The sequence below is a fragment of the Uranotaenia lowii genome, chromosome 3 (assembly GCF_029784155.1).
Source record: "Uranotaenia lowii strain MFRU-FL chromosome 3, ASM2978415v1, whole genome shotgun sequence".
NCBI lineage: Eukaryota > Metazoa > Arthropoda > Insecta > Diptera > Culicidae > Uranotaenia > Uranotaenia lowii.
In genome coordinates this window covers 337,653,427-337,681,344 of record NC_073693.1, presented here as the reverse complement: position 1 = coordinate 337,681,344, position 27,918 = coordinate 337,653,427, and the positions used below count along the sequence as shown (strand labels likewise).

General features: G+C 41.3%; 2 protein-coding genes across 3 annotated transcripts in view; one reads left to right on the top strand and one right to left on the bottom strand.

The window, feature by feature from the left end:
• Nucleotides 1–279: 279 nt before the first annotated feature.
• LOC129755867 (dipeptidyl peptidase 9) lies at nt 280–23,780 on the top strand. Its single transcript, XM_055752555.1, has 7 exons — nt 280–2,232; nt 19,954–20,608; nt 20,681–20,875; nt 20,941–21,255; nt 21,325–21,547; nt 21,612–21,804; nt 22,524–23,780. Exons 1-7 carry the CDS (start codon nt 1,061–1,063, stop codon nt 22,726–22,728), a joined length of 2,958 nt encoding a protein of 985 aa, XP_055608530.1. The 5' UTR covers nt 280–1,060; the 3' UTR covers nt 22,729–23,780.
• A 3,181-nt stretch (nt 23,781–26,961) lies between these two features.
• The window catches only part of LOC129755170 (serine protease inhibitor 88Ea-like), a 28,145-nt gene continuing 27,188 nt past the window's right edge, over nt 26,962–27,918 (bottom strand). For both annotated transcript variants that reach the window (XM_055751532.1, XM_055751531.1), the window contains exons 3-4: nt 27,796–27,910; nt 26,962–27,726 (exon numbers count right to left, since the gene is read on the bottom strand). In XM_055751532.1, the coding sequence (XP_055607507.1) occupies nt 27,200–27,726; nt 27,796–27,910 (642 nt within the window). In that variant the 3' untranslated portion in view covers nt 26,962–27,199. The remainder of the gene's footprint in view (nt 27,727–27,795; nt 27,911–27,918) is intronic.

Sequence of the window (27,918 nt, the reverse complement as noted above, 5' to 3'; positions counted from 1 at the left end):
CACCGTTACGAATGTTAAAAATATCTCAGCATAAATGTCCAGCGCATTTGTTTGTTGTCCTAACCTGAATGATAGAATGTTCATTAAAATAATCAAAAATGTATAAAGAAAACTGCGTAGAAATTATCGAACCTGAAATGCAGTTTTCAAAACCCCCCACTCACTACAACCCACTGATGGCCGCCTTCTTTTCGAGTCATTTTCCGTCCCGTATAGTCTGACAGTAGAGGAAGGAAAGTCAAAAACACATAAAGACGAACGAAATAGTCGAAAACGCACCAAAACGTCGGACGATGATTGATACGAAAATGCATTGAAGAAAAAGTCCTTGCTACTAAAAGAGAAAGTGACAGCAACTATTGCAGCATCAAAAAAATCTCTCGCATAACTTTTACATCTCATCGTATATTTTGACGATTTGTCTAGTGTCTGCGTCTAGGTACGGTAACAGAATCGCCTATCGAACGAAAGTGAAATGGTTCTGGTTCTTTGCCACTAGATAGGTGTGTCATTTCGAATCGGAAATTTCCCAATCGCACCCTCCTATCGTTGTTGAAGTGTGTTAAGTGCTGGCTGGTGGAGCGGAGGATGTCCTCGTCGTGAACCACCATTGTTCTTTACCACGTCCTAAAAGCAAGCAAGCAAGAAGCGAACAGTGCGGATCAGTCAGTTTTATCTGGTTGGAGAAGGGGCGTGTGCATCCCAAAACGAATAATAAAAGTTTCCCAGCTCCAAGAAAGATTTTTGATAACGAGTAGCTCCGAAAGCAGTCGAGGACGATATGATACCATTGGTGGTCTGAGAGAGGTTACAGATCAGCAAAAACGACGGCCTACGTTGAAACGCGCTGATAGCGTAGCCAGACGGGCTCAATCAGGTGGATAGAATTCGACATTGAGTTTTTCTTGCCAAGTTGTAGAATTTCGCAAAACGCAATTGCGAAAGAAAAACGGCCTTCGAGCTGGGTGAGTTAAATCTAGGTCAGGTGCTGCCGATTTTGTTAGCGCTGTTTGCCAACTTGGAGGAAGCTAGCAGAATTTGGGCCAAAATTCGTAAGAGGATGGATGGAAATAGTGTGGGGAGTGGAGGCGGCGGGGCCAATGGCGGAGGCTCGGCAGCTTCCGGAAGTGGTTTGCGTAACATTCGCGATGGCGAGGATACCAGCGAAGAGAATGCCCTCGGAACCAATGGTGGATACTCGAGATTCGTTGAAGTGCCACGAGCAGCAGGTTCCGGCTCATCAATACCCGGTGCTGTTAAGAAAAAATCTTGGTCTGAACTGAAGACCATCGTCAACGATATGCGACGGCAGATGTCTTCGTTGGCAAGTATGTTTCCCATGAATGTGAACTTTAGAACCTTGTCGGACGGTCGAACGCGAGTTTACTTTCTGAGCCCTCCGATTTCGAATGGGTGGGATACGGTACTGTTCTATGCTGACGTTCCTGCCAGTGAAACTGACGGTCGCACCCCAATGCGGCTGGAGTGGAATCCGGTTCTGGAACCTATCGTGTCGCATCTGGCGACGAACAACTCGAGGGAAGTTCAATTACTGCTCGAAAGAAAACGACTCTCGATTTGGGGTATTACTTCGTACGAAATTCATAAACCAAGTGGAAAAATTGTTTTCCCCGCATGCAACACCTTGTATCAATGTTTGGATACTGGCTATAGAGAGGGTACGCTATTCCCATCGGAGCTGAGGATTCTGCAAAGATCGGCCGCCATAGATCCCCAAATATGTCCACAAAATTCGGACCTAGTTGCTTACGTTTGCAACGGAGATATTTGGGTGGTGCACACGTTAAGTGGCCACACCGAGCGGCTGACTTTCGCCCACGACGGACGTCGATCGTTCGCGGAAGACCCATTGACGGCTGGAGTTCCTTCGTATGTGATGCAGGAGGAGTTCAACCGGTATCAGGGATTTTGGTGGCAGCCCAGCAGTGGCGATAAAATCTACCGCATCGTTTACGAAGAGGTGGACGAAAGCGACGTTAGTCTGTACACGTTTCCCACGTCCCAATCGGTGGGAGGTGATTATGAGGAGTACCGCTTCCCCCGGGCTGGTTCGGCCAATGCTAAATCCAAGCTTAAGTTGGTCCAATTTCGGCTCTCCGAGGCGCTCAAGATAACCGATGCCTGCATCAAGGAGCTGCCGTGCCCGCTGACGTACGCGTTTCCCTGGCTCGAGTACATCGTACGCGTTGGCTGGACACCGGACTCAAAATAGTAAGTACCAGTCCTAGTTGTTATATCTAGCTATAGACAGAGTCAAAGAATTGGGAACAATTCTGAACAACTGTTAATCTTACTAATATACGCTAATTAAAAAGTGTTTTCTACAGCAAAGGACAGATTGATCATAAACTATTTAAAAAAAAACAAAAAATACTAAAAATAATCGAGTCCCATTGAACGCATAAACCTTTAGAGTTTGAAACCCAGTTTGTGGATTGCATTCCAAACAATCAAGTATTCTGAATCTAAGAAATGATGGTCACATAAGGTGAAATGGGCACTTTCAGTTTTGGTGGTGTGTTTTGAGTATTTTTTCGTTTCTTGTTCTCTTTTTATCTCCTACTCCCTAAACTCCATCTGGGACTTCTGACCTTGATTACCACCTCGACCTGTCGTTAAACTATACTTTAATGATGTAAGGTCATACTCGCGCTGGTGCACTTCAAGGCATATTCATAGACGAGGCCTGAACTGTTCTCTAATGATTCGAGAACCCACATCTCATCGTAATGACTCGAAGTTCCCGCCAAAACCTCCTGACCACTCGAGATCCGAACTCTCCTCGCAATAACTCGAGGTTACGTGCATATACCTCTCCTATATACGACTCGAGTCCTGTCTATAACGGCTCGAGATTTGACCTCTCTTCGTAACGACTTGAGATTAACACGCATACCCCTCCTCTTGTTGATTTCTCGTCTTTCGAATCTAGATCCGACCTCTCATCATAAAATCGTGGTAAAACGGTAATCATTGGGTTCACCGACGGCATGGGTTCGATTCCCATCTCGGTACTGGGTGTTAAATGTTAATATTAAGTTGTCCACGTTTATTCAGTCTGTAAAGCCTAAATTGGCCAAGACGGTGTATGTCTTTTTAAGTCACGGGGTTGAACATACAAACCTCTTCTCTTGGAAACTCAAGGCCTGACCGCTCCTCTAACGGTTTTAGGTTCGTCACCTTTTGCCCGTCGTGTGTCTTTCGAGAACAGCTTATCCTGGACTCACGCCTATAACAACATACGTGCGGGACTTAACGTAACGACTTGTTAGATTCCCGACGAAAGTGTTACACCGATTAGAATAGCTCGCCCGACTTCGGGCGACTTGACTACGCTACGCGAGTATTCTCCACCAATGAACCCTTTCTCAGCCACTCCACTGCGAGGAAGGTCATGTTTTATCCACACAGCTTCCATCGTTGAGAAACGCACTACTCAAATACTCACCGATAATGGTGTTATCCTAGTCACGAAAGCGGCATCTTTACGACATTCACTACGCAGAAATTGTAGTCTTATCTTTGTAGCTTCAAACCACGAGGTCTGACGCATACTACTTGACCCCCGCCGATTAGGTTAGTTTATTCGACCGTTGTCCGGTGTTCTTTGGCTGGCAACCCCAGGATTTTGGACCCGCAGCTTCATCTGCCCGTCGTGCGTTTAGCTTATCCTAGACTCACACTTGTCACAGCATACGTTCGGGTATTTTTACGCTACACAATGGATGTTTTCTAACGATGACGACATCCTACACCGACTCCAGAGGCTACTCCTCCACAATTCTTGTATATGTGAAAATGTGATCTTCAGCTGATCGGTTAGCCAAAAAGAAAATTGATAGAATGGAATTCCATGTGAAAATCAAGCTTTTCTGGCATGAAATTATTAAAAATTTTGTGGATTACGTTGCACATAACCTGATGAACCATATTCCTCCAATCCATCGGTCCAACAGCTCTCCAATTTCTCGGGCATCCCACATTCCCCAGATCACTTTCCATTTGGACTAACCACCTCGCTCGTTGCGCCACTGCTAGTCTCGTTCCTACCGGATTAGCAGCGAACATCTGTTTTGCTAGAAATTCGTCCGACATTCTCGCAACATGTTCTGCTCAACGTATCCGTCTAGCCGTCACGCACCTTCTGGATACTAGATTCGCCGTAAAGTCGCGCGAGCTCGTGATTCATCCTTCGCCTCCACACTCCGTTCTCCTGCACGCCGCCAAAGATGGTTTTTACCACTCGTTGCTCGAATACTCCGAATATGCGCAGGTCCTCCTCGAGCAACATCCATGTCTCGTGCCCGTAGAGGACAACCGATCTAATGAGCGTAGTGTACAGGTTACACTTCGTGTGAAGGCTAAGTTTTCTCGACCGTAGTTGCTTGTGGAGTCCATAGTAAGTGCGATCACCAGTGAGCCGAGATAGACAAAGTCTTCGACTATCTCCAGCTTGTCGACGTCGATCATGACCTTGTTATTACTGGACAAGGGGGTTCGGTCGGTCTCGGACCCGCAGACCAGCATATACTTCGCTTTGGACGTATTTATCATCAATCCTACTCTTCCTGCTTCGTGTTTCAGTTTAAGGTAGATTTCCTCCATTGCCGCAGATGATCTGCCGACTATGTCAATGTCGACTAGCAAGACGGTAAAGCACATAAGTTGACTGGATCTGTTGAAAACCATGCCCCGTATTGCATCAACCGCTCGTCGAATAACACCTTCTAGCGCTACGTTGAACATTATGAAGGATAGACCATCTCCCTGTCGAAGCCCCCCTGCGTGATTCTAATGAACTCGACAATTCACCCGAAATCCGCATAAAGCACTGCGTTCCGTTGTCGCCTTGATCAGTCTGGCCAGGTTTCCGGAGAAGCCGTTCTGGGTCCATGATTTTCCATAGCTTAGCTCGTCACGGTCGATCGTGTAGTATGCGGCTTTGAAGTCGATGAATAGATGGTGCGACTTGGTGTTCACGGCATTTTTGGAGGATTTGCCGTAGTGTGAAGATCTGGTTCGTCGTAGACCGTTCCTCCATGAAGCCGACCTGATGACTTCCCACGAATCTGTTTGCTTGTTACGTTAGCCGGCGGAGTAGGATTCTGGACAACACTTTGTAGGAGACATTGAGGACCGTGATCGCTCGGTAGTTCTCACAGTCTGTCTCATTTATCTGTCTTCTTGTAGATAGGGCATATTACCCCCTCCTTTCACTCCTTCGGTAGCTGTCCCAGATTCGGATCATCAACCGTTGTAGGCAATCGGCCAACTTGTCCGGGTCCATTTTGATAAGTTCAGCTGCTTTGCCATCTTTGCCAGCCGACTTGTTGCTGTTCGGTTGGCGAATGGCTTCCTTAACTGCGCTCATCGTTGGAAGTAGCTCCTCTACGTCGTTGGCTACGCTGGCGATGTTCCTTCCTGGTCTCCTGCATGTGCGTCGTTCAGGTGTTTATCGAAGATATGCTTCCACCTTTCGATCACCGCACGATAGTCCATCAGGATGCCTCCGTCCTTATCCTTTGCGGGATGCGTTGAGCTTCTGACAGAACTTTCGTATTTCCTGGGTGGGAACAACGATGTAGCTGCTCCAGCTCCTCGAGCTATTTCTCCTCAAGGCGGCGCTTTTTCTCCTGAAAAATTTGGACTCGCTGCCTCTACCGCTGTTGGTGATTTTCCACGTTTCGACGGGTGCTTCTACGGTTTACTGCTGCCCACGCGGCGTTCTTTTCGTCCATCACCCTCCACATGCCCGATGACGTTCTCCGCAGATGGCTGTCTTGATGGTATTGCTGATCCAATCTTTTTTTCTATTTCTGCGATAGCTGATTTGGGCTCCCGTAGGGTACCACTGTAAAAAAAATTACAGTATTCAAGAAAAAAATGAGCATTGTTCTTCATAAGGATTATTTATCGACTGAAATTAAATCGGATGAACTATAGCGAAAAACATTGAAAGATGATTTAATAAAAAGTTGTCAAAAGAAACATGTATACCAAATATATTTTCGGATTATCAATTGTTTATAAAAAAAATTGTGTTTGCCTTGAGATTGGTCAATCAGCGGTCAAAATCACGGGAAAAATGAATAATAATAAAAAAATTTGTTTGCGATGGGGTCAATCAGCGGAAAAAACCACGAAAAAAAATGAAAACCTGTAGTTGTTTAGTTAAGTTTAGATTTCGACGACACGGTAGCGATCAAATGCAATAAGTGGTAAAATTTATTATGTTTCTTTTTCATTCACCACATCAATTGCAAATTAAAGTGTCTGCTGAACACGAGTCGGTTCAAAATATTCAAGAATATTGTCCATTTCATTGAAAGTTGGATTTCGTGCTATGTTTTGCAGTCGCAGTTATCCGTATAAAGTTTAACTGAAAAGCGGTGAGCGTGTAAAAAACCGTCAGATTTTATACTGATTAGACAGATCACACAAATTTCGCAGTTATGAGTGCGCAGTCCGATTTTTTGCGATGCGAATGGTATTATTTCTTATAATAGATATTCACCGATCAAAACTCCTTTTTTTAACTTCTCATATACGATTTGTTACATTTTAACGACAACATAATCAAGATAAGTATCAAGGACGCATTTATCGCATCAAAAATCTGCGTCATGCCAAATTCGTTAATTCTCAGGAAAAATGTGTTGTCAATAATGTAGATTGTTTTTACTGTTTTTTGTTTTGTCTGAGATTTCAACGCTCTCACGTTATTCTTCTCTGTTAATAATGTAGAAGCTTCCATCCTCGCTCCCAGAAGAGGAGATAACTTCTTTAAAAAACGCATTTGTGTGGTTATGAATGAAGATAACGAATAACCTTGAATGAAATGAAACAGGTAAATACAAAAATCTGTGTGTATCTCGTAATTATTTCAATCTTAATGAATACTAAGAATAATAATATTTCATTTCGATGACTTCATGTTTTGCCCTCTCTTGCAAAATAATGATTTGTTATTCATTATTGTTGTTCTAAACTTTTCAATGAATTTAGTGAGTAAGAGTGATTTTTTTAACTGTGTTTACTGCTCCGGCTAGCCTACCGCACGGAAGGCTACCGTCGCACGGTTAGAAATTTTCCCAGTAACCGCAATATCCCAACAGTACTCGAGAGGGGCTTCGTCAAGCTCGCCCTCTGCCGGCAGCGCTGTTTCGAGCGATAACGCGTATAGTCTGTCGCGACCTCAGGTTGCTTCAGTCGTGCGATATTTAACCGAGGCGGGCGTCGGTTTCGTATGTTGTTCACTACGGAGAGTTTCGGGCGAATCACCAGAAAGTGGTCTGACTCGATTTTGGCGCCTCGACAGGATCTGACGTCGAATGTGTCCGAAAAGTGGCGGCTGTCTATCAAAACGTGGTCTATCTGTGATTGCATTTGATACGGTGATCTGCAGGTGTACTTGTGTGGGAGGCGGTGCTGGAAAAATCGGCAAAATCAATAAGTTTGAGGTCGTTTTCTTTGGTCAGCTGGTGCGTGCTGAACTTTCCAATTGTCGGTTTGAATTATTCTTCCTGGCTGATCTGAGCGTTAAAATCCCTGATGACGATCTTGATATCATGTTTTGGGCAGCGTTCGTATTCCGCTCCAGCTGCGCGTAGAATTCGTCTTTTTTTTTTTTTTTTTTACAATGTATTTATTTCAAACGGCTCATACACTGGGTTTAAAGGAGCCAAAATCAGTTTTTATTGCGTTTTATAGTTATTCTCTAGTAAATACTATTGTACATAGCAGATAGAAAAGTAAAAGTATTAAAGACGTAGATCGATAGATTTAAAGAATAAATAAAGTTCAGACATATATACTAAGTCCATCGCGGCCAACACATCTCTTACCGGTACATAAGGTTGTTTTTCCCGGGCCTTAAGGGAATCAATTAAACTCGTTCTGGCAATAATATGAATCTCACATGACCAAACCACATGTTCGATGTCTTCGTAACCTTGGCCACAGTTACAGAGATTGCTGCTAGCCAGATTTACACGATAGAGTAAAGCGTTCAAGGAACAGTGATTGGACATGAGTCGTGAAAATGTTCGTATAAAATCACGACTCAAGTTCAAACACTTGAACCATGGTTTAAGGCTTACCTGTGGGATAATTGAGTGGAGCCACCGACCCAACTCACCTTCTCTCCATTTGCGCTGCCAGTTGGCGAGAACATTTATGCGGACTAAAGAGAAAAATTCATCGAAGGCAATTTCACGTTGATAAACTTCACCCTCAAGCGCGCCTATCTTCGCCAAAGCGTCAGCTTTCTCATTTCCAATTATGAAACAATGTGAAGGGACCCAAACAAAGGTGATGTAAAAGCCGCGTCTACATAAATTACTCAAACAATTTTGTATTTTTCCTAGAAAGAAAGGAGAGTGTTTCCCTGGTCTTAAAGAACGAATGGCTTCAACAGAACTGAGGCTGTCTGTTACAATATAGTAATGTTCAATGGGACGTAGAGCGACGTTCTCCAGTGCCCAATGAATTGCCCCTAATTCCGCAATATACACTGAGCACGGAGACTGAAGACTATAAGATGCTTTCGAAATTTCATTGAACACTCCAAATCCTGTAGAGTCATTCATCAATGATCCATCAGTAAAGTACACTTTTTCAGAGTTGATGTGTCCATACTTAGCACTGAAAATTCTAGGAACAACAATCGGACGAAGTTGATCCGGAATTTCATGAATTTCCTGCTGCATGGACAAATCAAACTGGACAGAGAAATTGTCATAGTCAGGGGAAAAAACACGAGTAGGGGAATACGAAGAAGGATTTAATTGCAAAGACATGAATTCATGATATATAGTCATATATCTTGTTTGAAGATTTTGCTCAAGCAGCTGTTCAAAATTTGCAATCACCAATGGGTTCATGACCTCACACCTGATGAGGAACCGCAGAGATAGTAAATTGAATCGATCTTTCAGTGGGAGTATGCCTGCCAAAACTTCAAGACTCATGTTATGCGTTGAAGGCATACAACCCAAAGCGATGCGAAGACAACGATATTGAATCCGTTCGAGTTTGATGAGGTGTGTTTTGGCAGCTGATTTAAAACAGAAACTACCATACTCCATCACTGAAAGGATAGTAGTTCGATACAACTTAATTAGATCTTCTGGATGGGCTCCCCACCAGGTGCCGGTAATTGTTCGGAGAAAATTAATCCTTTTTTGACATTTTCCTTTCAGATACTCAATGTGAGCTTTCCAGGTGCACTTGGAATCAAACCAAACCCCAAGATACTTGAAACACCTCGATTGAGTGATCGTTCTACCTAGGAGTTGAAGCTTAGGTTGAGCAGGTCGATGTTTCTTAGAAAAAACCACCAGCTCCGATTTCTCTGAAGAGAACTCAATCCCAAGCCCCAACGCCCAGGAAGATAATCTGTCTAAAGTATCTTGTAAAGGCCTGTGCAGATGAGACTCTGTAGAACCTGTTACAGATACTACGCTGTCATCTGCAAGTTGTCTTAGAGTGCAGCCTTCAGAGAGACAACTATCGATGTCACTCACGTAAAAATTGTACAAAAGAGGACTCAAACATGAACCCTGGGGTAGGCCCATATACGAAATCCTCCTTATCGCAATATCTCCGTGAGCAAAGTTCAGATGTTTCTCACAAAGTAAGCTGTATAAGATGTTGTTTAACAGAGGAGGCAGACCACGGGAATGCAATTTGTCTGACAACATCTCGATTGAAACTGCATCAAAAGCCCCCTTTATGTCTAGAAACACTGAAGCCATTTGCTCCCGTTTTGCATATGCCATTTGTATCTCTGAAGATAGCAAACCAAGACAATCGTTTGTTCCTTTGCCCCTGCGAAATCCAAACTGAGTATCTGAAAGGAGGCCATTTGTTTCTACCCACTTATCCAAACGAAACAGGATCATTTTCTCCATCAACTTCCGTATACAAGACAACATCGCTATAGGACGATAGGAATTGAAATCGGACGCAGGTTTTCCGGGCTTTTGGATAGCTATAACTCTCACTTGTCTCCAATCTTCGGGAACAATGTTATGCTCCAAGAATTGATTAAATAAATTTAACAAGCGAATTTTTGCGGCATCCGGAAGGTTTTTCAACAAGTTAAATTTTATTTTATCAACTCCCGGAGCTGAATTGTTGCAAGAGAGGAGAGCAAGTGAGAATTCAACTATCGAAAAGTTAGAATCCAAATCACTCCTATGTGGTGGCACATCACGAATAATTTTTTGCACAGGTGTGAAATCAGGGCATATTTTACGTGCAAAGTTAAAGATCCATTTGTGAGAATGCTCTTCGCTTTCGTTCGACCGAGATCTATTGCGCATACTGCGTGCCACTTTCCACAAAGTATTCATGGACGTTTCGCGTGACAGCCCACCCACAAAATTACGCCAGTAAGCCTGCTTTTTGCCTTTGATCAATTTTTTAAATTGGTTTTCCAGGGATACATACACCTGAAAATTTCCGATGGTTCCATGCTTTCGAAATGCTTTGAACGCTTTGGATTTATCCGCATACAGTTCAGAACATTGGCTGTCCCACCAAGGGTTAGGAGGCCTTCGATTAATGGATGACGTTGGAATGGGTTTCGTTTGAGAGCGAGTAGCACAATCGTAAATCAAGCCTGACAGAAAATTATATTCCTCTAATGGAGGTAGATCATCTACAGAATTAATCGCTGTTACGATTGCGTCTGAATATTTTTTCCAGTCAATGTGTTTTGTGAGATCGTATGTCAAAGTTGTAGGATTTGAAGAATTGACCCCATTGGTGATTGTAATTTCGATAGGCAAATGATCACTACCATTGGGATCAGGGATTACCTTCCACTGGCAATCCAATGATAGTGAATTTGAGCATAGTGAGAGGTCAATTGCACTTGGTCTTGCAGCAGGTTTAGGTACTCGTGTTTTTTCACCCGTGTTCAAAATAGTTAAATTGAAACTGTCACAAATGTCATAAATAAGAGTAGAACGACTCATTCATTATCATATCGGGCGAGGGGAGATTCGATGTTTACATTGAAAGCGTGTGGATGTTCATTTTTTAATCCGTATTTTTTATTGAATTTGAGATTTTAAACTGGTGTTTTGTCAATAATTTTAAGAAGATCTGTGATATTCCTAGCGATAAGTTCACAAGTGAAACCAACTGTGATAATCTAGTGACCGTACTACGATGAGTGGCAAGGATGCTGCTCCTGATGGAGTAGCATCGACATCTAACCTCAATCAACCGCTTCAGAGCTCAGCACAACTGGAAACCATAGAAGACGAGGATATGGAGAGAGGTCAAGCTAGAAGAGGAAATGTCGGTACTGATTCAACGAGCGCAAAGATCTTCAAAAACTACAACTACCAGAGCGGTGACTGTCGACCATATCGGGTAATAGTAGAAAATACTGACACGGAAAAAAGGAAAGTTGTAAACAGGTTGCAAGTTGGGATTTTGTTACATCAAAATGGTTTCGATAAATGCATATAGACGATATAGGGAAGACAGGAAAAAACAAACTTACAGTGTACGTAGGAAATATTAAAGACGCCAATAGATTAGCAAATTGCCAGAATCTAAATCTGCAAGGATACAAATCATATGTTCCGAAACAATTTGTCACGGTGACAGGAGTAATTTCCGGTATACCGCTAGAACTAAAAGATGAAGAAGTGAAGAATCATATTAAGGCAAAGGTATAAATAGATTCCGTTTTTCGAATGCATCGCATAAAAGACAAAAAAAAGAGCCTACATTTAAAATGGGTATAGTTTTCCGTACTAACATTTTACCAACTGACATAAGCATATATTCTGTTATCCATAGGGTGCAACCGTACATCAGAAAACCAATTATCTGTTTTAAATGTTTACGTTATAACCACTTGTCCAAAAACTGTAAAGAGTCAAAAGAAAAGTGTATGAGTTGTGCCGCAGAACATTCCCCAGAAACTCCTTGTAATATTTTAAAGTGTTTGTATTGTGTAAATGCCAATCATAAGACGACTGACAAAGAATGTCCAAGATGGAAAAAAGAAAACAACATACAGGCAATTATGGCAAAAAAAAGCATGACCTATCAGGAGGCTAAACAGTATTATGAGATTCCGACCGAAAATATGTTCAACACCAGCAGAAGCATATTCCAAAGTAGCAGGTAATGGACACAATTTTCCTCAACACCTTCAACAAAAACGTAACGAGTGGAATTTCAACGAAAAAAGAAATAGACCTAGAAAAGAAAACAATGAACAACATAGATCCAATGCAGATACAGACACTGTACCTGGAGTAGCTAGTATATTAGGGTTGAATCAAAAAGAATTCGCAAAAAAAAGAAAAATGGAAGAAGAAAAAGAAGAAACTAGAGGTACTCGCTAATTTTGAAATACTCAGAGCACGGCTCCATTTTACTCAGACATCGCCTTTTGTATGACGCAGCCGTCGCTTGATCTAAAACGACTCAGTTTTCCGAGTAACGGCTACTCAGACGACATGAAAATTGGCACTCAGCGAATTCGAGTGCTTGAAGGCGACAACTGAGTAAATTTGGATCAGTTTGCTCGGTTTGCTCAAGACATTCGACGTTGTTTCGTCAGCCACAAATTGGGAAATTATTATGGTAAATATTGATTTTTATTGCTGATTCATGATTATTAGCACATTTTTCATCTTATTGCAGGGTGGAGTAAAAAAAACTCGGAGGCAGGTGGATGTCCCCGGGAAACATCAATGAAACTTTTTCGCCAATGCAACGGCGGATTAGACCAGGAATGATGTTGGTGATCGTCCAACAGTACGGGTGTTCCAGCTCAACCCGGAGTGGCATATTGCATGCAGGGAGACATAACAACCCCGGCTCGGGGCGAACGAAAAGTGAAAACATTTCAAATAAACGATGGCAAAGTTTTAAAAAATAAAATATTGTGTGCAACATTTTGACTTGTTTACTAATACAGAATGAAATTCTATCCTTTTTATTGATAATCATACTGGGTTTGAACCGTTTGAACATACTGCTATGGAGAAACCGGCCGAAAACCGCTACGGAATCCTTCGCGCATTCTGAGTAACCATGACTCAGTTGTCGCGAAAAGGGCTGTTAGTCAGTTCTGAGTAAAAGCCGTTTAGTCAGAACTGAGTAGGTGCGGTTTTGGCGACAACTGAGTAACCGTCACTCTGAACTGAGTAGCTGAAAGTTAGCGAGTATAGGGTTGTTCAATAAATACAAAACAGATGAGTTGGAGAGATTTAAAAAAGAAATAGAAGATTCAATTAAAAAACAATCACAAGATGAATGGAAACAAATTATATCAACAATAAGCATGAAATTAGAGTCAATTATGAAACCCCATGGCCAAATGGGAGGTGAAATATCAGCTTGTATCATGGGTGAGCTCAACAAAATGGTAGGATCTCCGGGAGGAAAATAATTTTCACTGGCGATTTCAAGGTGTTACAAGCTAACATACAAAGTCTTTTTAGAAATAAAAATGAATTAACACACGAACTTTACACCCACAATTACGATGCAGCTATTCTCTCAGAAATCTGGGTAAAACCAGAACAGATCCCTACATTGAGATGGAACATACAAGGATATCACCGACATCTAGCACCGCGTGCCGATGGTTTTGGAGGAGTCGGTATCTTTTTAAAAGATGAATTTAAGTTTGATAATATTCAACTATCAACTTCTGATGAATTTGAAACAATTGGAATTTTTATTTCAAAAATAGATTTGGCTTTAATAGTAGTATACGTTAATCCAAGAATTTCTAACGATAATTTAGAAACAGCAGTCACAACTCTTTTCAACGAAACGACTAGATTTGGAAAAGTTTTGATAGGAGGAGACTTCAACAGTCACAATGTGATATGGGGATGTCACGAATCAAACAATAAGGGAAAAACAGTTCATGATGCCATAGTGGGTGCTAACTTATTGCTACTCAATACTGGTGCAATTACTTACCTCCCTTCTAATGCTAACCAAAGATCTAGTGCTTTAGACTTAACACTATGCTCTCCTAATCTATTTAATATAGTTGAATGGAAGGTCCTAGAAAAAAACTTTGGCGGAAGCGGACATCTCATTATTGAAACCTCCATTGACTTGAGAGTTAAACGTAAACAAAAATACTACTTTGACAAACAAAAAATATCTGAAGAAATTGCACAAATTCACCACAGCGATTTCAATAATTTACAAGACTTATCCAAACTTTCTCAAAATATAGCAAAAAAAAACAAAAAAATTAGTACACTAACACCTAAATACTACTGGAGCCCGGAATTATCACAGCTATATGAACAAAAACAAAACGCTTTAAGAGAGTACAACCGATGTAGCAGCAGCGTAAATCTAATTCAATGGAAAAGATGCTCAGCTATATTCATGAAATCCAAACTAAAACATATAAAAGACAAAATGATAGAACTATCAAGATCTATAGATCCTAGGAACACACAAGAGAACTGGAAACTTGTAAGAAGACTCAAATTTCTCCCTGTAACCAACCCCAAAAACAATCCCATCATCAACAACAAAGAGATGGCTTCACAGTTTCTTGTCGACAACTTTGGACCATCAAATTATATAGAACCTCTACTTCCTGATAATAATACAAGATCTTCCATTTTAAATTACCGACACTGGAAAAATTTCCTAAGAAACAAGTCCCCTACTTCATCACCAGGTACAGATAGGATTAATTATGGTGCTTTGAAAGACTTAGATCTGCATTCTGTTACCAAAATAATAGATTTGCTTAACGGAATGTGGCGCAAAGCAACATTAGACAGCCACTTAAAGGAAATCAAAATTATACCAATCTTAAAACCGAATAAACCACCAAATGAAGTGAGTTCTAGTAGGCCAATAGCTCTTCTTCCAACTGTGGTCAAAATATTGAACGCGGCTGTTCTAGAAGATATTCAGCAAACATGTGAAAGAAACAACATCATTCCGGACCTCTCTTTTGGATTCCGTAAAGGAATGTCCACTGAACACTGTATCACCTACGCAACAAATCTAATAAAAGCAGCTCGAAGGTCTAATTTCACAATAATAGGTGTTTTCTTTGATTTCTCTAACGCTTTCAATACAGTTAACATCGAAAAACTTCATCACATAATGACACAAAACGGGTTTAACAAAGATACTTGCGCTTGGGTGTACAATTTCTTAAAAAACAGGAAAACTTTGTTATACACCGAACAAGAAATTGTAAGTCAGACAATCTGTACTGGAGTACCACAAGGGGATGTTATGTCACCTGTTTTATTCAACATATACACAGCCTCGTTACACAATACAAACCTTGACCCAGATATTACAACTCTACAGTTTGCAGACGATTTTCTAAAAATCGTCAAAGCAAAATCATTAGAACTAGCCATAAGAAAGATGCAAACAGAAATAAATCAATTCATGGCAAAAGCTACAGAGTTAGGATTACGTCTTAATAGCACAAAAACAAAGGCGATGCTATTCAAAGATTGTGATAAACAACTCTACTTGAGAATGGGAAGAGAAGTATTAGAAACAGTAAGAAGTTATAAATACTTAGGCATAACACTTGATCAGACTCTAAGATACGGCATACACATTAAAAATTTAAAACAGAATATATTGGACAAACAAAATATGCTAAAAATCATAAGTGGAATCAGACATGGCGGTACGCCAAGAGTAATGATGCTATACCATAAAGCTCTATATGGGAACTTTTTAAATTACGGAGCGATCATCTATGGAGCGACAGCAAAAAAATATTGCGATATGCTGGAGGTTACTAACAGACAATGTTTACGTATTGCTACAGGATGTACAAAAACCACCCCAGTAAACACTTTAGCAGCTTTAGCTGGCGAAGAACCACTCACACACAAACGGATCTATTTAGCCAAAAAAAGAATAGCCTTACATATCTACCGAAATGATTCAATCGCACAACAATTACACGCATTAGACTTGTCAAACATCCAAAGTGAAATAAAATACACATTCTTAGAAAGAATCTACATAAAAAACGTACAAGAATTCCAAAAGATATACACGGAAACAAAACCAAATATAAGCCTGAAAGTTGAAATCGAGGACCAAATGATAGGTTCAAGAATTAGGAAAAAGGAAACATCACCAACCATACTAAAAATGTTGGCCCAGGAGATGATACAAAATCATTATAGTCACTGTGATAAGTGGTACACCGATGCTTCTAAAAGTTTAGACAAATGTGGCATAGGAATATATGATGCTTCAACGGACAAAAAGATCAGTATTTCCTTAGTTAACAACGTTAATATAGCAACTGCTGAACTTCTAGCGATAAGAGTTGCTTTAGAACAAATAGACATCGAAACAATAGCTGGTACTGTGATATTTACCGACTCACAGGCTGCCTGTAAAATTATCAAGAAAGACATTGTTAACAAAAAGTTTGACCAAATAACCCACGACATTTGCACCCTAGCTACGACAAAAAAAGTTAAAATACAATGGATACCCTCACATGTTGGAATTGAGGGAAATGAACATGCTGATGCACTCGCAAAACTCGGACTAGATGGACCAGTAATGTTGGAAAACAAACTGCGACTGGATGACACAAATAGACGTTTCAAACTAGAGTCACTCGAATCTACGAAAGCATGGTACAGAAACCTGGTACATAATGATAGAAAAGGGATAAAGTTCTATGAAATACAGTCAAACTTCTCGTACAAACCTTGGTACTGGAATGTAGAGCTCAACAATATACAAATCCGCACTCTTAATCGAATACTTAGCGGCCATGACTACTCGCCTTATTATTTAGGATTAATGAAAATAAGAGACACAACACTGTGTGAACTATGTAACGCCAATTTTACCACGGAACATGCACTTCTAAAGTGCATTCAATTCAACCATGTGAGAAATCATTATGATTGGGATCGATATACAAACCTCCTCGAAATGGTTCAAAACTTCGATGAAACAAAACTGAGAGAAATTCTCAGTTTTCTGGAGAAAGCTCGAATAAAAGTTTAGAGTTTAACAACTAATCGAAAAACAAGGATTAAGGAACACCCCTAAAATCTCATCGGAAACAACAAATGCCAAAAATGTAGTGGTGATATAGAGTACTAAACTCTCTGCCAACCAGTTAGACACATACATACAGAGTAGAACGACTATCGTCAATTTGTTCTCCCCAGACAGTTCCATGTGAATTGAAGTCACCCAGGATCAACCTTGGCTCAGGAAGCACTGAGCACAGGTCCTCTAGTAGACTTCGATCCACTGCAACTCTATGAGGCCAGTACAAACTGACAACGCATAAGTCCTTACCTTTTATAGTTGTATGACATGCAACAGCTTCAATTCCTCCTGATAAAGGAAGGTGAATTCTATGAAATGAGTGGTGCTTTTTGATCCCCAAAAGCACCCCTCCATATGCGTCGTCGCGATCTAAACGAATAATATTAAAGTCGTGGAATGAGAGATCATTTTGAGAAGAAAGCCATGTTTCGGACAGAGCAAAAATATCGCAATTAATTTTATGAAGAAGGAATTTGAACTGATCCAATTTAGGGATTAAGCTACGACAATTCCACTGTAGAACAGTGATATCTCCGACCTCTCGGCTTAAATTAGCCATCAAGAGAGATAAACACTGAAAGGAGGGGCCAAGTTTGCATCAATTGCTGAAAAAGTGTCTTTAGTGCAGGTAACAAAGCATTTACAATGCTACTAATTGAGTCGGGAAAATTAAAATATTTACAAAGACTATTTAAAACATCGGTTAATTTAAAAAATCCTTTTTGAGAAGCTGAAACTGATGGAGATCTGTCAGGATTTGGAGCGTTTGATGTCCCCTCAACTGGTGGATTGTTAGTTGCATTGAATGTTCTCAAGAAGCCAGGGGGGATCGGTTTTTCAACAATGGACTGCATTTTACGGCGGCTCAGAGAAGAGGTTATTGGTGAGGTTTTTCTGCGAATCTCGGGAGATGTCACTTTTTTACGTTTCCTAGAATTTTCTAATGCTATAAACGGACGTTCTTCATCAAATGTATCCGTGTCCGTATCGTCAGCTGGCAGGACAGAAAAAATGTTCTCGTTTTGTTGTTGGACCGGGGGAGCTGCGCTTTTTAAAATATTGGCATAGGAACGTTTGGATCGTTCCTTTAAGGTTCGCCTTTGTTTTTCCCATTGACTTTTGAAAGCCTCACAGAAAGAAATATCATGAGGAGAGCGTCCACAATACACACATTTTTGCTCAATTGCTTGGCACGCACCATCCTCATGATTATCTCCGCAGTGAGTGCAACGATGTTTATTGTTGCAAAAAGGTGTCGTGTGTCCCATCTTTTTGCAGTTCGAACAGTTCATTGGACGTGGAACAAACAGCCGCACAGGAAGCCTCAACATTCCGTCAATCAAGACGTAGTGAGGGAGGGCAGTTCCTTCAAAAGTAACGCGAAATGAGGATGACGGAGAGTATGTTTTTTTACCATCACTCACCAAAGATGCGGTCATAAGCTGGCAACAGTCCAAAATTTTAACATGCGTTGAATCCAAATTCTTAAACATACCAACCCCATGTTCCTTGACATACTCCGCCGTCATACTCATTTCGGTTATAACGCCCTCTATCTCTACGTCTCGAGACGGAACGTACACCCTATACTCTAAGGTGAAATGCTGGCTAGCAACAATCTCATTTGCTGCTTTCAGACTACCAACAACGACACGTAGTTTGTTGGGCCTCACTTTTGTGATTTCGGTTACGGAGGTCCATTTGGCGAGAGTCTTTGTTATCTGAACGACATTCAATGATTTGCCGTTCGGCTTTGGCCTAAAAAAAACAACCCATGGGCCGGTAGAAGATGTGTTTTCCGGATAAACTTTTATGCGGGGAGGCACTAAACTACGCAAAGAAGAACCAGAAGGGCCTGGATCCTCTTCAGAACTCATATTTTCTACTGGTAAATTTGGAACTTTAACGGTTCCAGGAGATTCAAACAATTTGAAAGGATCTGGCTCAACCCCTTTGTCCATAATTTACTATGAAAGTGAGAGTGCATAAATAATAATTTAAAAATGAAGAAAATGATGGTAAGTTAAGAGAGAAAAGGAAAAGTACAATAGTATTTCTTAATTCAAATGAAATCAACCGGAAAACTGATTTTGACTCACTTTTTCTATTGGCTGGGTCTCGAATGAGTAGCTCCTCACTGGCTTGCGGAGTCTTTACTGGCTCGTAGAGCAAAAGTAACTGGGCCGTCTTCCTTCCTTCGGACCTTCCCGGGGTAAGCAAACTGGCACGGTAGAATTTGGCAAAAAAAAAACCCTTCCAGGGAAAAAATGCGCCGATTTTTTGGACTGTCCTGGTAATTGTTGTCCAGCTTCGGTTGTCCTTATTCAGTAGTCGCCTCGAGAAAATTCCTCGGTCACCCGGTCGCGGGAAACAATCCCGTATATATCGGATGTCCAGTTCCTTCCTAGCCGTCCTGGCGGTGCACAATAACCGGATGGTTCTAACTGCTAGGCACGAAAGGCTCGTTCTCGATAATTTTGGCAATTATTCACTTGCTAAAACTTATTTTACTTTATTTTTTAGCAAAACTTTTACGGAGCAAAAAAAGCACTCGTGGTGACAATTCAAGAATTCGTCTTTGTCGTCACCGTTATTTTAGAGGTGTGGGCTGTGCACGTTAATGATACTGGTGTTGAAGAATCGGCCCTGGATCCTCAACCGGCACATCCGTTGGTCGATCGTGCACTTCTGCATCTTCCCATCACTTTAAAGCTTTTCCAAGCTAGCGTTTGTTGCCGTGTTTGTTGCCGTGTTTGTTGTATATTGTTCCATCGCGCAGATTAAGAGATTATAAATCTATTTAAACTTAAAACTGTTTCTAACAAGATGTCATCGTTTTATTAATTTCAGTGTTTGGGCCCAGCTTCTGGACCGCATCCAGCAACGTCTGGAATTGGTACTAATACCGGTTGACAATTTCTGTGAGCTGTACAGCAGTTCATCACCTTCGCCCGGCGATGGAATCAGCAATAGCACCGCGAGCGTGGGCGGTCTCACTAGTGGAGGTGGTGGAGCCAACAAACCGTCTGTGTCTTCCGTTGGCGCCAACAGTAGTGACTGCTGGAAATCACCCCTGGATGACCGATCGGTACAACCAATCCAGGTGATCTATGCGGAAAACTCCAGCAGCTGGATAAACGTTCACGATATTTTGCACTTTCTCGAAATCACCGACGACAAAATCACGTTCCTCTGGGCATCGGAGGAGACGGGCTTTCGACATCTGTACTGGGTAACTTCTAGTCTTGCCACGGACGGTAGCAACAATGTTAGTAGCAGTAGCAACAGCAGCCATAATAGTACTCTAAACAGTAGCAATAGAAGTAATCTAAGCGGCAGCAAAAGTAACAACGTTGATAATAGCGAGTTTGCCAACCATCGCCATCCCCACGAGGAAATGACTGATCCGCTAGCCATGGTCGGGATTGACAGCGGCACGGAACACGTGACTGAAACAGACTTTCTCGAAAGCGGCGGAAGTTTGGCCCCACGAATCATCAACAAGGTTTGGCCTTGATTTTTTTTCCTAATTTTCTTGTTATAACTTCAGTTTTTTTCGTTTTACTTCACCTTTCAGGTGGCGCTGACTTCGGGCGAGTGGGAAGTTCTGGGTCGAAATGTCTGGGTGGACAAGAAAAACAAACTTGTGTACTTCATGGGACTTCGGGAGACGCCAATGGAGAAACATCTGTACGCGGTCAGTTTGATGAAACCCAACTGGCTCAGGCTGCTCACCGTTGCAGGATATTCTTTCACAATAGAGTTCAACGATGTACTGTCGCCCATGGGTGGTTACCTCAATAGTCAAGCGATTTATGACTCATTTCCCTTTTTCAGGAGTGCACAATGTTTCTACAGACCTACTGTAACCTGCAGACGCTTCCATCGTGGGAACTGGTACGGGTCAAGCAAACTTGCCTCGCTGGAAACGTTTCCGGTCTCGATCTCATATCGATGGGCTACCTGTTCGAGGGTGGCCCTTCGGAAAATACTCAGTATAATCCGACAATCTACAGCCCCCGGCTGGCATCCGGGGAAGTTATCTATGCCATGGTTTTTAAGCCGCACAATTTTACTCTCGGCGTTAAGTATCCGACCGTGCTGAACGTGTACGGTGGTCCGGAGGTGCAAACTGTGAACAACACCTTCAAGGTTAGTTTAACACCTTGCATTGAGAATTGTCGATTTTTTTTTTTAATTTTTGTTTTCTCACCCTTACAGGGAATGCGACAGCTTCGGATGCACATGCTTGCAGCGCAAGGATATTGCGTGATTTGTGTAGATTCAAGAGGGTCCCGACATCGCGGGGTACGCTTCGAAAGTCACATCCGCTGTCGAATGGGAACGGTTGAGCTGGCTGATCAAGTTGAAGTGCTGAACATTTTGGCCGATCAACTGGGTTACATCGACATGGATAGGGTAGCAATTCATGGATGGTCTTATGGTGGGAACAAATCAAAAGGAATATATTAAAAAACCTATTACTAATGCTGACATTTTCTTCTTAGGAGGTTACCTCAGCCTAATGGGGCTAATTCAGTATCCGGAGATTTTCAAACTATCGATTGCCGGAGCTCCTGTCACCAAGTGGGAGTACTACGATACCGGTTACACTGAGCGGTATATGGATCTTCCGATAAATAACCGTTCGGGCTATTCGGCCGGCTCGGTACTTAGCTACATAGACAAATTCCCTGACGAGTAAGTAATTAGCTAGTTTCAATAGAACTTAAAAGATGTAAATTTAGGGTTCTGCCAGCTAAGTAAGAAGCACAACGATATACGCATTGTGTTCTTCTAAATTCATTCGTAGAAGTCAGTATTTATTTTTATAATTCTTTCAATAGAGCTCTTTCCAAGGTTTTCTTAATTGATAAACTTAATACAAAACAACCCGCTATTGGATCATGGACAGCGTCACAATTCATTTGAGGAGACATTTTTTAGAAGTGTTTTTTTTTAACAAACACAAACACATATTACGATCTCAATGAAACTTGATCTTTCCTCGAAGAGATACCATTAACTTAACACTAAATGTAGGTACATCTTCCGAGGATATGGTGGCTAGCATCTTACAAATGGCTAAAACCACCAAACCACAGAAAGTGTACTATGTATGCCGTGACCGAGATTCGATCTTTTGACCGCTGGCTTAGAAGATTTGAAGGCTACCCTCTATGAAACGGGTGGCGGCATTGTTAAATAAAGAAACAAAAATCTTCATGAGTAAACGTCATCTATGTAAAAACAGCAAATTTGCTCACGAACAAAGAATACTGTAGACTATTTCTGAAATCGAACAGATCTTTTCTTACTTTTCAAAATATATTCAAAACATTCTTTAGTTAACTAAAATTGTATGTAGATAATAACTTTGTAAAAATATCTTCTATTTTTTTCATTTTTTCTTCCCACAGGGACAACCGATTGCTGATCATCCACGGACTGATCGATGAAAATGTGCACTTCTTCCATACATCACAACTGATCAACGGTTTGATTAAGGCCAACAAACCTTACCAGCTGCAAGTCTACCCGAACGAACGCCATTCGTTACGAAACCTGGAAGCCAGCAAACACTACGAAACCAAGCTATTGTCCTTTCTCCAGAATCATCTGTAAGCTGCTAAGCTCTAGGTGTGATTGTACAAATTTTAGATCCTACTCCCTTCCGCCGTTTCCTCCTCGTGTAGTTGTTCCTTATAAATTTTCGTTTCGTTTTGCCCTTTACTCGCGGATGAAACCCCCTTTTTTAGTCAGCTGTAAACGTAAAGTTCGCGGAAAGAATTCTTGCTCCACCATGTCTGTATGTCTGTCATATTAGCCGGAAACAAAACTATGTAAGAGTCATTAGGTTTACGAAATTACGCTAACAATCGGAGCGCCGCTGATATATGATAGCAGAAAGCTTTGCCAGAAGTTCGTTGGGTGGAGCTAAAGTTAGCTAACTATTTTTGGAAGAGAAAACACTCATATTACCATCATTTTTCTATAGATAGAACGCGACGAAAATATCCCCACACAAAATCATTAGCAACTGTCACAAGTTTTACTCAAACATGTAATTTAGGCAATAACTTATCGATTCGTGTCGTGTTTGTTACTTTTTGTTCACGCGCGTAATTGTGTATATTTTATGTTTTAGCTTAAGCCATCACAAAAAAACACGCTTGTACGGTTGTTAGGACAGTAAGCGGATGCATATAATAGGCGATAATAAAATTGTTCGAATTAAGCTCGTTCGCGCGCGTAATGAAATGAAAATAGAACTCCTTTTATGACAAATAATATCTATTAGCTTAGAGAGAGAGAGCGCGCATTACTGCAGACAGTGTGGATTGTTTTGAGTTAAAGTTTTATTTTGAATCAGTAGTCCTACCAGCGTAATTGCAATAGTGAAGAGGACATGATGGAAACCCACGCGTGCACTCAAATCGACTATCAACATGTGTGAACCTCTATTTTTAAAATTGAAAGATCAAACGGGCTTCGAGGTTTGACCAATGTCTCGAATACTTACGTACACACTTATGTGGGTTCTCATGAAGCTCGTTTTGAAAGTGCTTTGAACATTAACGGATTGATATAGCTATCATTCATCGTCTGATGTGCTGTAGAAGCGTAGGGCAGAACAGAACGAAAAAATATATTTATTATGCACAAACGTATATTTAAGCCGATATTAAGAGTATTTTTTTCATGCCGAACAACAATTTCTAATGAAAAAAAAAATCATTTTGTAAGTGTGCAATGATTTTATCTGGCTAGCAATCAATTGTGTGATAGATTGGTATTCATTAAATTTGAAAGATTGTAACCTAACTGTTTGCTGTACAGAAATGAAATCAAGAACTCAGCAGCTCAAGTGATGTTAATAGACGCGGGACATATATGCCACCAACATCGGCACGCCAATCATTCTGCATTAGATGACATCGAAGGAGGATCTATCTGGTAAGTGATGTTTTTCTTATTTGATTATGTTATATAGGTTGATTTACACAATTCTCAAAAAGTATCAGCAAACGATCCCGAAGATCTGTTCGTTGATGTCGAAAAAGCATTTGACTGCCTGAACCATGAAATCATCTGGGAGATGGATTTAGCACGAGATTGAGTCGGTTTGGGATCATTTTGGAAATTTCTAAACCCCCGGGGTCTAAAAAGCTCCGTTTTGGTTCAAAAGGTATCCACAATTTTTTGCAGAATTTTGAAGTAACGATTACCTGAGTAAATTTGAACTTTAATGTTTGTATGGGAAAATTGAACATTTTGTGGGTGGCCTCAGTGGCCTGGAAATTAGTATAGCGCTGATGTGGTCTAGTGGATAGGCTGGCGCGAGTCTGGTAACCCAGGCGTGCTGGGTTCGATTCCCGGTATCGGCAAGAAAAACTTTTGGGTTCGAATCCCATAAGTTGCCGACAGGTAAGATGTGTTTCATTGTATAAAATAAATATATATTTCAGAGGGAATGCATCTGGGGTTAATCTGAAGAGACTATTGCAAGCGGAGTGGATTGCCAACCATTGTAGGTCTCTGAAGGTTGGATGACTTCCCTCGACGAACCATCGGCCGTGGAAGCCTGAGAAGCAATTCGAAGGCAAAGCCACACAGACATAGGCTGGACCTTGCTACCGATGGGGGAACCATACATACATACATACATACATACAACACTGGTGGCCTGGAAATTGGATCTCAAACGTTGGACTTCATCGCCGGTGTCATCAAAAGGCGCTGGAGATCGAGATTCGGGAACGTGGAGATGGATTGGGCACACGCTGTGAAGAGATGAAAACGAGATTTGCAGAGAGGCGTTTGACTAGAATCCAGATGGGCATCGAAGAAGAGACAGGCCCAGAAGCTCGTGGCGGCGTTGTCTAGCCGCTGAAATCCCCACAGTTAACGAGAACCTTGGCTGGCAGCAAGTGAAGACGCTGGCTCCGGATCACCAGCAGTGTAGATCTTTTATCTCAGCCCTATGCGCAGCGTTGCCACATTTAAATCTGTATTTTCGAGGCAAAAAATCTTTTCAATCTGTATAAAATCTCAAAAATCTGTATTAAAATCTGTATTCAAAATTTTGATTCCGGATACTAACATTGCACTACGGTGACCTTTTTTCAAATGCGTGGCGCACTAATCTAGTTGCCCTCTTCATTATTGCGAACTGCGACATTTGTGCGATCTTTCAAATCAGTGTTAATTCAGTGATTTTGCTACATGCAATCCGCTTTTTGGTTTGTTTGTACAAAAAAATGTGACTTCGAAACATTGCACGAAATCCAATTTCCTGTACAACGAACAAAATACAATTCCGCTACCGCTACATGTAAAAAATAAGGTCACGCCAACTTTAAAGTGGATATGTTTCGTAAAATGCAACGATCTTTGTCCATCCGGGGTTCAACAATCAGATGGAAGTTTTAAATTGTGTCAATTGTCTCTGATCAGTTTCTGTATTTAGTTGTAATCGCTGTATACTGCAAGAAAAATATTCACAGCAGCTGAAGTAACTCAATGATATTTAACTAGGTACCATTAAAAGTTACATTTCGTGTAATGCAATGTCTGATCTTGGTATATGATTTTCGGACACAGGTTTGAAAACTGTTGTCTTACCGTTGCATTGATGCAGTTCCGAACTATAATCTGGAAGATTTTTCTCATTTGTGAGCATGGCAATTGATGGCTTGAACGTTGGATCATCAAAGGAGATTATTCTCGATTAACTCAAAGCATAATCAAAATATCATAGAATTTTTTTCATTTGCTGAAAATCTGTATAAAATCTGTATAAATTTCCAATTATCTGTAATCTGTAAATACAGATTCTTGGTTTGAAAATTTCAAAAAATCTGTATGTTCACTGAAAAATCTGTATATGTGGTAACGCTGCCTATGCGTCGGTCAATCGGCGCCGGACACTTAGGTAGGTAGGTATGAAACAAGCCTGCTTATGGTTTTTGTGCCAATTAATAAATTCTTTAAGGAAATTTTCTTAGCCTTTGATACGGGAATACTGGAGAGATTAGTTGTACTAGCGATTGTTAACTTTGCTTCTGTTGAGCTTCACTCTCTTTTACACTCTTATAGCAAAGTAACATGCTACTTGTTTATGGTCAGTTCTGCATCAGGTACTTTTTTTTGCACTTTTTTCTATCTTTTTGTCCTTTATGCGCTATGTTTTGTACGGGTGTGGTGCCCTAGTTTTGAACTGAGCTTGGCCGTTGGCACACTGAATATTTTGTCAGTGTTACGGATGCGCGTGTGAGTGAAAGAAAGCAATACACTGGCGACGATCTCCACTCACTCAGTTTTGCTTTCAACCTCATAAAAACGAACACAAATCCTCGTCAGAGTATTGCTACCTCACTCACTCACACCGCTCTACAACACTGACAGATTTTAGTTTCCGACCCAACGACGTTCTATGGCTCTGGTCCGACAACCTTCCATGACTCTAGCTCGACGAAATTCTATGGGTTCAGTAGCTTTTCCACGAAAACCTCGATTGGCTCCCAGTCGGACGATCCTCTTCAGCCTCTGGTCCGACGACCTTCCAAAGCATCCAGTATGACGAGACAGGGAAGTCCCGGATCAGACTACCTTCCTTGGTTCAAGGCCGACAACTTCCAAATGGCTTCGGTCCGATGACCTGCGAAAACACTTTCATCATATCTGGTTTGAAGAACTCAATAAATGCTGTCGAAAAGTTCCAAATCCGACCACCCGAAGCGCTAGTTAAACAGAGCTTGAAAGTAATTTTGCGCTTGAACTCAGTTCAACTCCATTGTTTGAAAAAAATAATAAGTTAGGGATGTCATCAAGAAGTTTATCTAAAAAATATCCAACTCGTTTCTCTTTTCAACTTTAATAAATTCTTATCATTTAGCTTGTACATAACGGACACTGAGATTTGAATGTTGTATCAAGGTTTCCAAATTGAATAAATAGTCACTAGTGCAAACGGGGGTTTGCTTATTTTTTAAGTCATTCGAGCTAAATCTGAGATGAAATTGTTTACAAAACACTTCTTAACACAATATTAAAAGCACGTTGTATTGCGACGCTTATTATTATACATATGTATTTACTCTGGTCGACGGTAGACGCCGTTGAACAGCACAGCCTGTGTGGCGTAGTCGTAGATGAGGAATATGAACGGATGGTTACAGTGGAACATGGCTGGATCAGCGGGACGCGACGATCGGAAGCTGAACGCGATCGTACTCGAGGCGGCCGTTGAACCCTCCTCGTTGACGGTGATCTTGGACTTCTGCAGAACCTCATCGAAACCAATGGTATCATTCCGGGCGAAACCTCTGAAGTTGGCCGAATTCTCAAAGATTTTGCCCATACCGAGCCGTTCGAGGACCGGCTTCATTTCAACGGTTTTTTCGATGCTGAACTTTGGCAACTTGACGTCCACTCGGCGGGAGATGCCTTCGTTGACGATTTCGCTTAGAATGTCGTTCTGAGAGGTTAGTCGTGCGAGCAATTTCTCCAGGGCGTTCGGTTCCACCGGAGGCAAAAAGACGAACATCGAAATGCGGCTAGCCTCATCCTGGCCTTGGTAGGGTAGTTCGAGAATGTGGCAACCAAGTTTTTCATTGGCAGCTGTTGGAAAGAAGAAAGACGGAATTAATCAGTTGCGGTGAAACATTGAAAGATAATACAAAAAACTACCATGACTGAAGGTGCCTTCGACGTTCATCATGTCCACGAAAACTGCTGGACCATTGTCGACGTAGAAAACGTCCGGTTTGGTTAGCTCCGGTTTGAATTTGCTTTGCCATGTGCCCTGAAATA